Genomic DNA, 14,739 nt, shown 5'->3' with positions numbered 1-14,739 from the left:
AATGATTCAAACATGGACATAAATTATCATTTGTTAGCATGATGACAGGGATGTCACTCTAGCCCACAATCCGTGGGCTGTCCCGAATAGCCCATCAAATTTATAGGGTTAGGGCTGAAAATTTCTAGTCCGATAAAATTAAAACCTGAGTAGCCCAGCACCCGATTAACTCAGCAACCCATTAGGGCCAGACCCGAAAACCCGATAGACTAGCCTGAAAATCCGATAATATTTCTATTATTCTATTTTTTTTACTCTTAATTCGACACTTCATTGATTAATTTTATAATATTGATAACTAAAAAAATAACTTTCAATTTTAGATTAAATACACAAATTATATATTGAATTTTTACTGATATAATAATTGATAAATAAATTAAAAACTTCAATTTCACTTAAAAAATATTTAAATTTCTAAAATATGCATTAAAATTTCACGAAATATCTCAAATATTAGAATTTGATCATGTTTATGATTGAGTTTAAGCATATATATAAAATTTATCATAACTAAATATTTTACATTTTATGAATATAACTAATTTTCGTCATTATTTAGTGGATTGATCGCATGTTAATCTTATCGGTTGCAACCTGATGAGCTAGCCCGAAACCCGAGCTTTTAGGGTTAGGGTCGAACTTTCATAACCCGAAAGAAACCACAACCCGATTACCCTGCACCTGATTGACCCACAACCCGAGTAGGGCGGGCACGATTGACATCCCTACATGATGTCATAGATAGTGCTAACAAATGAATTATGAAGAGCAAAAATGTATATAAATAAATAATTTGAAAATTTAAAAAGGGATATTTAAGAAAGAATTCAAATAAATATTTAAATATAAAGAAAAAATAGTATAAATACAAATTTTTTAGGAGAGGCATTTGTCCCACCTAAGAGCAGCGGACTAGTGACCGGATTAATAATTTCACTGATAGTCTAAAACAATCTGAAAAACGAGCCTCAAAAGCTCGATCGTCCAAATCTCAGCTCCAAACTCATGCAACAAATTTCTAAACATCTAAACATTACTGAAACATCTCGCAACAACGTTGATATGTAACCAGCTATAATCTCAAAAATATAACTATTCTTCATGTATAACCAACAACGTTGATATGTAATGTAACCATCCCTAGATCAAACATTCTATTTTCTAGTTCCGACTATCTTATCCTGCAACGACAAAACTAAAAATTTACCTAAAAAGCACAGCCCATAGTTAAGGATGAGATCAAATCGAAGATGGAGTTGCAGGCATGGACAAGGGTAACGAAGCAACCGAATTGAGTCGAGCTTTTGCGAAAGCAGTTAAAGGGGGTAGCTGGGCTGAATATGGAATAGCCAAAAAAAGAAAAAACTTCTCTTTTGATCATTGGTATATACCAACACAGACAAAACGGCAACAATACAAACAGAGAAATAACAAGATCGTCTCATTGCTTTCATACAAATGATAAAATTCCAAACTATTGCCTACGAAAATAACATGGACAAAAAACAATAAATAAATACTTCATAAACAAATCTTTATATGACTATGGATTACAACAGCCATATCAAGCAATCTATTGGAATCGACCTGTGTAAAATTGTAAGTTAAAACAGACAGCGGAGAATCTATTCAACCACGTTCCAGAAAATCAGTATTAAAGAGATCGATGCTTGAAAGAATCCCAAGTATTCTCGGATAACCAATGCACGGTCTACTACTTCCCTTAAAAAGAAAAGATGCAGGTTGCTTGTCTCAAATACTTTGTAATGAATGTTACTGTGAGGAAGGTGCTTCCATGGTGAACTTGAGAAAATGGGATCCTTGTTTATTGACAAAATTGAGAAGCAGGTCTGCTGCGAGAGGACAGACAATTACACCTTGATTCTTCCACAAAGACGCCAGTAGGATCCTTGATGGAAGAGAGATCTCTCCAAGACCCATATATCGCGTACAAGAATCTGGAGTGACAAACATAGCAGCAGTACACATCACATCAGGCATACAAATATGTTTAGGTAATGAAAAGGACATCATTCAAAGCAAAAACATTCGTCGTGAAGCATGGTGGATATTTGCCTTTTGCAGTAACTTTCACAAAGAGTTGAATAGCAAGATCTAATCACAGAATTTACTATATCGTACGAGGGCTAGATCCACCTTAGTTACATACCTCCTTCTCTTTATCACCAGAAACAACAGCTCCATTTGAGTCGTATGCCTCAAACTTCTGCAAAGATTTTAAGCAAACACAATAAAAACCATGATGGTACATAATACAACTATCTAGATGCAATAAATAAGAGCCTGCAAATTGATAGAAAGACTCTAACCTAGAAAGCCAGTAACCATGTGGAAATATTTCTAGTAATCTTCTACAAGATAGGCCATTATTTTGTGGCCAGTTACAGTAAAAGGGAACAAAGGCCATTATCAGAATAACAAGAAGAAGAAATGAGTATATAGATTGAGGGTTCAAAGTAAACAGTTTTCAAAATAGGAAAGACTAGGGTATACCAATTCAGGAACTTAGATATATTTTACCCAAGATACCATCGACTATTCGCATCAGCTACCCTTTATCTTGTTTCCTAATAAAGACATGTGTCAAGCTTGGAATTATGGAATCCACATTAACATTATAAAGAGGTTTGTTAGCTATGCTTATTCATCTGATGTTAATTCCTTTTCAAAATAAGTTGGGTGGAGCATTGAGATGATTGAGCTTACAAGATGTCAGTAGTGATAAAGCTTATTTACAATCCAATTTTCTAAAATAAGATCATTTTTCCAAAAGGGTATCTGGATCTTATAAGCTTTATAACCTCTTGCTCCCTCCATCTCAGCTAATAAGATGATACACTTTCCATTTAAGTTTGTCCCAAATAAGATGGCACATTTCTATTTTAGGAAACAATAAAGTAACTTTATCTCTCCAATTAATATACTCAATTTCTCTCTCTAATTAAATTGTTCAACACTCTTTCTCTCTCCATTTAATACTTATCTCACCTTTTCTCTCTCCAAATAAACACTTTAACCAACAAATCCTAAAATCTCATGCCGACTAAGAAATGTATCATCTTAGCCAGGACGGAGGGAGTAATATCTTATTTTAAGAGCCAATTAAATATTTATATTATAAATGGAGACCTAACACTTGAAGTTGTTTATAAGCTCTTAAACATCTTGTAAGTTGTTTGCAAAAACTTATTGGATCAGGCATACACCCTAGAACTACAAGGAAGGACACTATAGTGGTTTTTGGGAGCTGATGTGGTGTTGGCCGTGTTGCTAGTCTTGTCCACTACAAGTACAAGCTGTCCATTGATCCAGTAATTTCTAATCAATTTTAACATTAAACTTTATTTAGAAAGAGTGAAATAAATTACTCCAGCTACTAGACGTGGGCATTCAAAACTTCAAACTTCTGTACCAACTTGAAGATGAATATTAAGCACTTGGAATCATCAATCAGTTACATCATAAGTGTACAGAACAAGCTTGGAGTTATACTCAATCATCAGTAGGAACATATATCCCGTTGCATATTTGGTTATGTATGAGAAGAATTTTGTATAAGACACAATAACCAAGCTACAAAGAATCAGGAAACTTAACTTTCAAATTACCTGTTTGCTGAAAATCTCGATCGTAATTTGTGCAAAAGATTTCATGACATCATTTTTATCTGTACCAATCTGCAAAAGTAACAATTCTTAGCTTGTGAAAGATGAGGGATGTGTTATTTTAAAAGTAGTTATAAATTAATCGATGCAGTTAAACTGAATTTTATTCCATCCATCTCCAAAAAATAGTCCACTTCCATTTTTAGTAAGTTTTTCTTTCTAATGAAGTGGGCCCCAATTTTCCATTAACAATACTTCAATCACTTTTGCTTTCTATCTGTCTCCAACTTTACCAATTTCAGAATAAAATCCGAGTTGTTCCCAAATTCTTTTTTTTTATGGGACGGAAGGAGTATTTAACAGGACTAGCTTAAAAAATATAAACAGAAAGGCTCTCAATGTGACGCTTAGACACCCTAACATATAAACATTTGCAAAACAAGAAGTTACTAAATTAAAAGATAACCAGTCTTGCTCTCCCCTTCACTCACAGATAATTAAAAATAGAAAGGTTCAATCTACTCATCCAAATGCATAGTTGTCACCTTGAAAAAATCAAATTGCACATCCTTCACCCCATCCCCAACACACACGGAGAAGCAAAGAATAATAAAGGCAAAAAACAAATAGAAATGAGGGATAGCAGAGTTTTGGTCCCCACACAATGAAAATGCATGGATATATCATATACTCCTATCCTAGATCAACAAGTTTGGAACTTCAGAGCATCCTCCCATAACTTATATTTTAAGAAGGATACATATACAAAAAGCTCAACTTAAATCATTACTAAGAAATACTTACCAGACGGGCTCGAAGAGTTCTTATTTTAACAATTGGCATGATCAGTTCCCAGTGAACATGAACCCAGTCTCTGTGTTTGATTTCATTCTTGAGGGTCTGTTATAAAGACTAGATTAGGAGGTAAAACTAGATATTTATTATTAAAAAAGAGAAGCACAGAGGCTGCACCCAGCTAAACTACAACCACTGCATAGTGCACAGCATATTTAGAATAAGGCAGGTAAAGCATACAGAATACATGTGCTCTGTAACAAATTTCCTCAATGATTTTTTGTCTCCATTGGCCATTAGGGTATTTATCTGAAAAGGTAAGGAGCACATGAGAAACAAAACAAAGAAAATATGCATAAACCATTGTTGAAACCAAGAACCAAAACGACAAGATCGGACCTCTTGGTATAAATAAACAGATTCTTCATAGAACTTCTTTTTAGAATGCCCATATTTCTTCCTCACTTGTGCAATTGCATACATACTTTTTAGCTGCAAAAAATATCCGTAGCACCAACAATTCAATAAACGAATTTAATAAGGGCCTTAAAATAGCAGAACTTGACAACGGTATTAAATGAGGAGATGAAATTACATGTTCCACTTTCCAGCTCAGGGTTTAATTTCCACAAGAAAAACAGAGCCCTTCATGATTTTCAAGATTTCAAGAAGACTGTTTAGGAAATGATATTCACAATTTAGTCCTGGGCTGGTATTAAGTTGTACAGCATCCACCAGAACTGGTATGGAAGCTCCATATTATTTCATATTTTCTTGAACCAGATCTTTACATCCTTCCCGGTCTTTGTTTGTGAGAACGGTTATATTTGATTTTATGAATATTTGATGATGTCATTCTATATGATTCCATGTGGTGGCCAAGCAGTTTTCCAGGTTGGTGATTACAATGTTGAAATGGATGACCTTGGTGAAATGGATATGATTCTAGGAGGAAAGATAAAGAAAACCCAAGTGTAATTTTTGTTTCAAGAAAGGGGAGCACTAACTGTGCACATGCAATAACATTTCAAAAATCACATACAAATTTTCTACCCAAAGACTACCTAAGGTTTCAGGTTTAATAAATATGAAGATCGGTGATTTATATCCAAAGCTGTACAGCAGCAACAATTAACTTCTTTTGGTCCAATAGTCCATTAGAAGAAACAGAGATGTTCACTGAAGTACCTGTGAAGTAAATTCTTCTTTTGTCCTTTTCTGACCCGATCTAGTAAAGCATCTGGAAACAACTTAATAACTTAGTGGTGACAAGATTAAAGGTCATTGAGCCCCAATAAAAGAAGCAATGTCACGGACATTAGAAAGTCAGTGACAAGCAAACCATATCAAGAATCAAGAGTATTATTGAGATATGCAATCTTATGCAAATGCAGGTCGAATTGAACATGCATGCATTTACTGAATTAAAGTTAATGTTATCACCGATCTCTGGCCCTATGTATGAAAAGGAAGGAAGAAAGAACAGAGGAGAAGAGAAATAGGAAAGGAAAATGACATGGTGGAGAGTGGCAGGGGATACATCACAAAAGGAAGGTTATGACCAAGAAACAGGACATCCATAATTTAGATGAGGATTTCTTTATTATGTTAGTGTCCTTTATCTCAAATATATATCAACATGCTCTGCCATATAACATTAAATATCAACATGCTCTGCCATATAACATTAAATATCAACATGCTCTGCCATATAACATTAAATATCAACATGCTCTGCCATATAACATTAATAAGAAAAGAAGCATAGTTTTAAAGAAAATAGAAATATTTAGATTCAATAAACTTCACTTCCATGGGTACATGAAAACAAGGACCAAACTTAAGAAAGCAAACCAAAGGAAGCATGGTATAAACTGCAATTTAAACTTCTCTAATAATATCATAGGACAAAAGGATGGATAATAACTAGCTCAACCTAGAGAAAGCATGGTAAATTTGAACAGCAGATGTACCAACGTCAAAATAACTACTGTCTCCCTCATTTCAATGAAATCCAGTCAACATACTATACGCCTTAGTTACATTTCTCATATTTTACTGAGCCGTGTAGGATTTATTGTAGACAGTTGCAGAGCAAATACATCACTAAAGTCAATCAATTAACAAATGATAATGGGTTGGCTCTCCAAATTCTGATAGAAACTTTCTTCTACCTCTTTTTATTATACACAGAAGTATCATTTGACAACTACATAATACAAATATATAAAAAAGAAAGTAATATTCCAATAGATTGATAGTAAAAAAGAAGTTATACAGAAGTATGATCTTAAAACCATCAAATCAAATTTTCCATTATTATCTTCTACTAGATGATTATCGCATGACACCCTATTTCCACAAAGCATATTTACAAGATATAAATTTGAGATACAAGATGTTTTCATCATATGTAATGCATACCTGGAAGGACTACTAGCATCATCAATTCACCATAATAGAGTCAAATATGTAACAGCCATTTAATTCTCATGTTTCAGAACATGGTAATCATCAATACAGTTTCATACGTCAATTATCTATTCTACTATTTCTCACCTACGCCAAAATGAGATTGGCTCACTTGGTGAATATGGGTCACCTACAACTCCAGGGCTTGTAATTGATAATTTAACAGCCGCCTGCAATGAATAAAATTTTACAAATGCAAAGGTTATACAAGGTAACAGAAGCTTCAGGCTGAAAAGCTATGGATATAGAATTCTAGATGACCATCCGTGCTCATAAATCAAAAGGCTAAAGCTAAACACACTTGATGAATTCAGGAAGCGAAAATAGTATGAAGTGTACCATATACCCCCCACGTCCCATAATAACATTTCGCCACACATTTAAAGTAGGATCCTTACTCCACTCACACACACTAATAATCATTTTGTCGAAACCCTTACATTTTTGCGCGTTCAGCTTAATTTTGAGACATATGCATGTTAGCTGCATGTCAATTCTTCAAGACATCCATAATGAAATGTCCTCTCTTATAAAATTCACTCTCTTGTCTAAATCCACCCTACCAGAAATCTCATGCACAAGCTAAACCAAATCCCAAAAAATAATACCATACCGATTTTCCAGATTGAGCCGGAGTTCTTGCAGGACTGCTTGGAGGAGTAGTTGCTGCTGCTTGTGCACTAAAGAACCTGAGACAGCTTATGCCTGGTGACTTGACCTCCTAAGACAGCAAAATGAAAGTTATACAAAGAAATAATTGATACAAAGGCAATGAATAACAAGGTCAATCTTAACTTATTGTTAGGATCTTCACAACCAAACATATCCAAACAGAATGGAAAATACAGTTTAGAGGAAATTGACAGGAAGCTCATGGAATTGATTAGACGCACTGATATTGATGATTTCAGCAGAAAATGAGAAGGCTCCGACGATTGCTCGAAGCACCACCGCGAAGGCGTCTGATGTGTCAGAATACGGCGCCATGACTGGAACCCAAAAAAAAGGTTCAAAAAATAAAAATATAATAGTAATTGCAAGAACAAAATAGAGGAACCGCAATCGAGAGACAGAGAGAGTACCTGCGCTAGAGATCTCGCCATTGAAGAGGTTGAGGTTTTGCCAGGGTTTTGCAGAATTGGTTTATTTCAGAGCTCTTTCTTCTTTTGTGCTAAGAAGTTAATGGAATTCCAAAATAATGAAGGAGAATAGATTCATTCTACTAGAGGGGTGACGCATAATGTTTGTGCGTCGTTTATTAATGACGCACAATCCTTATGCGTCGTTTAATAATGACGCACAAAGATTATGCGTCGCTTAACAACGCATAAGGGTTGTGCGTCGCTATTGAACGACGCACAAACATTATGCGTCGTTAAGTCGGGTTTTAACCCCCTCCAGGCAGACACAGATCACAAAACGAACATTCACACACTTTCATTTCCTCTCTCGGCGATTTCCGGCGTTTTCAGGCGATTTCCGGCGATTTCTCCATAAGATCCGGTAATTTGTTAATCAATTTAGCTACATTCGACATTATTCATGTTTATTGCGCTTTCATTTGTTAGTTTGACCCAATTTATACAAATTAGGGCTTGTAGGAAAAATGTCCTTAATTGTCGTTGGTTTATATGTTTTTGATGCAGAAATCATGCAAGTATTTGTGAGTTTGTATTGGGGTGGTAGAGTAGTTCAACTACCACATATGGGTATTGGTTATGACCCACCTCGTGCGAGGAGCTCCATTATATTAAATTCAGGCGTTTCCTATTATGAGTTGGTAGCAATGATTTGTGATGCAATGGGAATAGATATGAACCAACACACAATTGAATTATTATGGAGACAATGTATAGTCTATAGTTCCGGTATGAGTTATACATGTTCTGTGATTCGCAATGATGATAGTGTAATGTTTATGTTCAACAATGCTCAAAATTCAAGTGGGTGTATTGAATTATTTGTTGAGTATTCACCTGTGAGGAGTGAAGAAATCCCACCAGTTGTTGATTATGGTATTGGAGCATCTGCGAGGTTTGAACAAATGAGTTTTGACTGTGGTATTGGTTCATCTGCGAGGGTGGACCAAATGAGCTTTGATCGTAGTATGAATGAGCAGCGAGATGTTGTTGATGTTGTAGATGTTGCTGATGTTGGGGTTGGATTGAATGATGAGGTCGATGCTGCAGATGATCTTGCTGAGCCAAGGCCACTATCTGAGACAGAGGCAGACCCCGATCTCAGTGATGGTGATGGTGCTGATGATGTCGGTGCTAGTTCTGATGATGAGATAGTAAAGTCGTGGTATGTTATGTTTATGTATAAACTACTATGTTTATGTATCTGTGTTTGAGGCTGATGTAATAGGTACTATGTGTATGTGTCAACATATGTGAGATGTTAGTCGACAATTTTTCAAAAATGTTAAAAAATCACAAGTTTGTGGACTCAGTGTGCTACGAAAATCGCCCGGTGACGCATAATCGTTATGCGTCACTAAGTTTCTGGACTCAAAAATCACAATCCGACTTCAAAATCGTCATTGGATTGCTCAAAATCGCCCGCCCGGGCGTTTTATAAACGCAAAATCGCCCGCTCGGGCGAAGTTTCTGGAATCTACAGTGTGTTTCTTCATTCACTCGGTGACGCATAACTGTTATGCGTCACTAACAAACGACGCATAATTATTATGCGTCACTAACGAACGACGCATAACAATTATGCGTCACCCAGAAACGACGCATAACTGTTATGCGTCACCGAGTGAATGAAGAAACACACTGTAGATTCCAGAAAATTGTTCATACCTGTTATGCGTCAAAAATCATAATACTTGTTCATTCCACCATATCTAAAATGTTCATAACAACCGGTTTCAATAGACACAAAGAACGAATTACCGAAATTGTTCAAAAATTGCAGGATAGAAAATATGTGAGATGAAAACATGTTTCATCACATCAAAAATTGTTCAAAACAAATTACTTTCATACATTCCGAAAGAACGAATCACATTCGAAATCTATCTAGATGAAGGCGTGAACTTTGTCGGAGCTTTCCCTTTGTTCTTCCTTGTTGACAATCCCCTTAATACATTGTGCATAGCCCTCCCAATCGCACTTGATGAACTCTTCATAGCTGGTCGTGAGGATCCCTCGGACGTTCGTCGGAATATTACTTCGTCTTCTTCTTCCCCGCCGACTTCTTCTTCTTCCCCGCCCTCTTCTTCTTCTTCTTCTTCCCCGCCCTCTTCTTCCCCCACAGGATCAACAAATTGATAATTTTGAAAGTATGAATCACGCCCTGGTTGAGTTGCACCCCAATCAGACCCACCGCCAAAGAACGAATCACATGATGCCCGTGCTCCCCATTGCGAGGGCTCGTGGCTTGCACCACTCAACTGAGACCATCCTGGGGGATCGTGCTCCGGACTCAAGGGCTCTGGTACCGCATAATCAGGTTGCGGCGGTTGCTGCTGCGACAACCTATGCTGTCGTGTAATCCCGTGTCCTCCCGTCCGGACACCCGGCAGTCCATGACGAAGAGAAGTTGGTGGGCGTGGCGGCATGACCACATTTCGCCGTTGCGATGTTGGATACTCCATCACATCAGTATGGTCCGTCGTACGAAGCGCCTCAGCAGCCATTGCACGAATCTGCCGTAATCGAGGGTCTGTGTCGTGTTCAGAGGTCAAATGCCATATCCCCTGAATGGTCTCGACCTAGATAGCACAAATACAAAATCATTACAATCAATCTATACAAACTTCAAACTAAATACATTATAATATAAAAAAACATAACATACCAATTTCATCATAGAAGATGCTGACTCGTTCATCCCAACCGTTGACTGTGTCGCAGGTTGAACTAGGTACGACACTGTGATCCTATTGAACCACGCCATATAGCCCGGATTAATGCTACCATCCATGGTCATCGTGGCATGATCAAAATTTGCTTGGAACCTGTGGTGTCTCAAATCCCATTCTTCAATGTAGAATTTATGTACCTTAGCCCAATCGGCGCCCTTCCTCCCACGGCGGTGACTTTTAGACAGATGTCCGGCATTATGTAGCATCCTATCACAATACTGAGGAATACGCTGGTAGCGGTTGATTTGTCGGCAAACGCGTCCAGCCTCGTGTGCCTCGACAAATGACCAGCACACCAAATATGTGTCGCACAAGTAGGATGTGGTCGAATCAATGCAGTAATCGGGCAGGATACAATCTGTATATGGTGTCCACAGAAACTACAAAAACATAATATCATTCACACAATTAATTTCATACTAGATTAATTCATTAGCTAAGCTAACAAAAATAAATTTCACCTGGCCCGGACGAATCAATGATAACTGATCACGATAATGAGCTACTGAATGTTGGGGCGCATTTCCAATTTCAGTAACTCCGTGCCACCTACACGGAATATTAATATCAAAAGTTACCCAAAAAAATACATAATTAAGTACGTTACTTAAAAAAAATATTACTTGGCTCCACACGGGGTATACGGCGTGTGCGTAGGCGATATCAAGAAGGCTGGCCTCAATGTAGGCATTCTTTCCCACGCCCACAGCTGCAAGAGAACCATAGGGCCACCCACATCTCTTCTCTGTCTGCCTACAGAAGCTTCGCACAAATAATGATACAGGTATGCTAAAGCAGCACTACCCCAACTGATATTAGCCACGTCTTCCGGATCGTCAAAGGCATTTATCCACATAAAGGGGACCTTGCACCCGGTAGTGTCCGGTAAAATAAGCCCCCCTAACAAGATTAGAGCATGTATACGTGCTCTTTGGACGTATGCATACTCATGCAGCCCATCACCCAACGGCATAGTCGCTTGGTTTATCAGAGACGTCATCAACAACCCACCGTGCTTCGTTTCTGTTTCTGCGTCAGGTATCCATCCCAACACATCTCTACACTTGCTGGGCCAATCTTCATATCCAATAGGGTAGTTACAGCCAGTGAAAACACGACCGGCTGCTCTCAAACCCCACAGGTTTTGCACATCCTGTAAGGTTACGGTTACCTCACCAACTGGAAGGTGGAAACAGTGGGTCTCAGGCCTCCATCGCTCGATCAATGCAGTTATTAGGTCATTGTCCATCCTTCTTGGCCTTCCACATTCAATCACACCTCTGAACCCCCAAACATCAAGCCAATGCATCACATCTTCATGTATTGGCAGTGCCCAAACCTTACTCTCCGTCCTACGAACTCTCAACACATTTGTTGTGCCATTCGCCAACAATGAGGCTGAAATATGTTCGTTTTGATGAAACAGTACGGATGGATCCTCAGGTCCATAACATAACTGTTGTTCAGAACTTGCAGATGCCATCTACTTCAAAACATTCACCCAACATATAATAGCATAAGATAACTAAAATTTTCACATTTTTGCACAAGAATATATCTATTTTCTGCACTTTATGTATATAATTTCAATTGAACCACTTACTTCTACAATTGACCCTAAATTCATGTGAAACACACAAATACGCAACAAAACAACACAAATAAACAACACACTAACAGAAATCGTCCGTAAATTGAGCAATTTCATATAAACCCTAACTTTACTAAATTAGGGAAAACCTCCATAACTTCAGCAATTATTGATTTATGTAGCCAAATGGATGAATAATTACCGAAATATGTTTGGTATTTGGTTGAAATCTGTCGGAAAACGCCTCAAATCGCCGGAAATCGTCGCTGAAATCGCCCCTCCTTCGCTGCTCGCTGCGTCGTCTGTCAATTACGAGCATTCTGCCCTCTTAATCCCGATTTAACGACGCACAAATAATATACGTCTTTACTGAAAGACGCATATATATTGTGCGTCTTTTAGCAACGACGCATAACAGTTATGCGTCGTTTATCGACGCATAATCTATATGCGTCGTTTTTTATAGACGCATATTATTTGTGCGTCTTTCAGTAAAGACGCATAACATTTGTGCGTTTCATTAATAACGACGCATAAATGTTATGCGTCACTCACTGTGCGGGAATTCATCTATTGCTCTTCATTAAATTGGAATTAAGTTAACATGCATTCACAAAAATAGAATTTTGCCTTTATTTCACAACATTTTAGAGTAGTCTAAAATACTTAAGAAATAAACTCCAGTAAATTTTTGTCTAAATCGATTTTTCATGATTTGAAATGCAGAATTTATGAATTAAGTTAGATGTTGTTTCCAAAATACAACATAATCTAGATGTTGTAACACTCCCTTCATTTGATTCATATTTCTTTTTTGAATATTCCAAAACTAAGTGAGGCATTCTTTTTAGCATTTTCTTTTTTACTTTTTTCTATGTATTTTTGCATCTATTTATTTTATTCTTTCTTTTTAATTAATAAAACTCATTTACTTATATTTTGGGCAGAAAAAAATGCTCTATTTAATATGGGATAGAGAAAGTAAATAAAAAAGTAAATTAAATAATAATGACAATGACAAATATAAGATGGGTTGTTTAATTTTGCAGGCACAAAAACACCTAAAACAAATCACACTACTATTTTGTTCGACTATGTTCTCATTTCTATTGTTTTGACATCGTAATATACTAATATCCTTCCACACAATAATCTATACAAATATAAAGTGCTAGTTTTTTGGATTGCCAAGTAGCACAACATTGTCGGGAAACTGACATTCCTTTTATTTTCTTTTTTTTTAATAATTTTTACAAGCTTTATTGTAGAATCCTTAGTTAATTATGGTGTAGGTACCGTGTTGTCTTTTGTGGTTGCAGCCTATATTTGTTAGGTTTGCATAAAAAAACCTACTCTATTACAATGTGTATTTATTTATTCTTTCAAAGCAGCTGCTGTATCCAAATCAGTTTCCAATACCTTTGTCCCTGAAAAAATATTCTTGATATATCAGAATTCATTTTTAAAAGCTTTGTTGACTATAAACACAAATAAATCTATAAAGAAATTTGGAAAAAGTGTGACAGTCTATTATCATGCAGTCTAAGTAATTTATATTAATCCACTGTATTTTCTAAAGCAATAAATCTGTTTCCAATGCAATTTATCCTTGAAAAGATAAATAATATGTTAGTATTCATGTATCTATATATTAAAGAAATTGAGGTCTGTAAATATAGGGAGAAACTGTGCAATAAACAATAAATAATTGAAACTAACTGTACATTAAAGTTGCAACATACAATATCTGCAAATAAATTTTAATTGAGTTTCTAAGATATAAATTTTAATTGAGTTTCTAAGATATATATATACACAGTTGATATATAACTACCAATGCAGATTTTTTTCAAGTATAGGTATAGATGATATATAAATTATCAGGTATAGGAATTAATGTCATCATGTTGATATATAACTACCAATGCAGATTTTTTTGTAAGGAGTAGTGAAATAATTACCATGGACAACACGCAAGTAATTGCCTGAAAAGTTTGTCTAACTTATACTTTATGTATAAACTGTTTCGCTTCCTTAAATGACTTGATAACATGTGCATAAAAAAGGAGTTATTAGGTATTCAAGTATGTACAACTGAGATTCCACAATTGTATAGTCCACATTTTGTTATTTGAGTGGTATGCAATGATTTAAATTAGTGTCCTTCCCCTATTATAGAATCTTGTGGATCTCTAATTCATAAAACTGCAATGGTCATTCTGACGTATTAATCTTATAATCACATTCAGAAAGGGTATGGAGATAGTTAGATCTATGATATTCTTTTGTTTATTGCAAAACGCATTAATCTGAGTAATCTGATAGTGGTATTAGAACTATACTGAGTAATATGTAATCTAATATAAAAAGGGTTTTAA

At 36.2% G+C, this 14,739-nt stretch overlaps 2 protein-coding genes across 2 annotated transcripts; both read right to left on the bottom strand.

Annotated features, from left to right (window-relative positions):
- Nucleotides 1–1,421: 1,421 nt before the first annotated feature.
- LOC121807212 lies at nt 1,422–13,031 on the bottom strand. Its single transcript, XM_042207428.1, has 12 exons — nt 12,998–13,031; nt 7,979–8,043; nt 7,790–7,885; nt 7,510–7,617; nt 6,984–7,066; nt 5,613–5,664; nt 4,824–4,916; nt 4,665–4,733; nt 4,434–4,529; nt 3,633–3,701; nt 2,174–2,230; nt 1,422–1,961 (listed from the first exon to the last, which is right to left on the bottom strand). The coding sequence occupies exons 2-12, from the start codon at nt 7,997–7,999 to the stop codon at nt 1,875–1,877; spliced, it is 831 nt and encodes a 276-aa protein (XP_042063362.1). The 5' UTR covers nt 8,000–8,043; nt 12,998–13,031; the 3' UTR covers nt 1,422–1,874.
- LOC121807977 lies at nt 9,919–11,427 on the bottom strand. Its single transcript, XM_042208314.1, has 4 exons — nt 11,394–11,427; nt 11,232–11,319; nt 10,704–11,150; nt 9,919–10,617 (listed from the first exon to the last, which is right to left on the bottom strand). The coding sequence occupies exons 3-4, from the start codon at nt 10,974–10,976 to the stop codon at nt 9,919–9,921; spliced, it is 972 nt and encodes a 323-aa protein (XP_042064248.1). The 5' UTR covers nt 10,977–11,150; nt 11,232–11,319; nt 11,394–11,427.
- Nucleotides 13,032–14,739: the final 1,708 nt, after the last annotated feature.

This window comes from Salvia splendens, chromosome 6, assembly GCF_004379255.2.
Source record: "Salvia splendens isolate huo1 chromosome 6, SspV2, whole genome shotgun sequence".
Classification (NCBI taxonomy): Eukaryota; Viridiplantae; Streptophyta; class Magnoliopsida; order Lamiales; family Lamiaceae; genus Salvia; species Salvia splendens.
Note: the sequence above shows the minus strand (reverse complement) of the source record. Positions and strands in the feature narration are given on the sequence as shown.

Coding starts and splice junctions, on each gene's coding strand:
- LOC121807212 (XM_042207428.1), bottom strand. CDS start 7,999: ATGGCGAGATCTCTAGCGCAG. Junction 4,917..5,612: donor AAGAAGAATTTACTTCACAG/GTACTTCAGTGA, acceptor TATTTTTTGCAG/CTAAAAAGTATGTATGCAAT. Junction 3,702..4,433: donor GAACTCTTCGAGCCCGTCTG/GTAAGTATTTCT, acceptor TTACTTTTGCAG/ATTGGTACAGATAAAAATGA.
- LOC121807977 (XM_042208314.1), bottom strand. CDS start 10,976: ATGCTACATAATGCCGGACATCTGTCTAAAAGTCACCGCCGTGGGAGG. Junction 10,618..10,703: donor CATCTTCTATGATGAAATTG/GTATGTTATGTT, acceptor TGTGCTATCTAG/GTCGAGACCATTCAGGGGAT.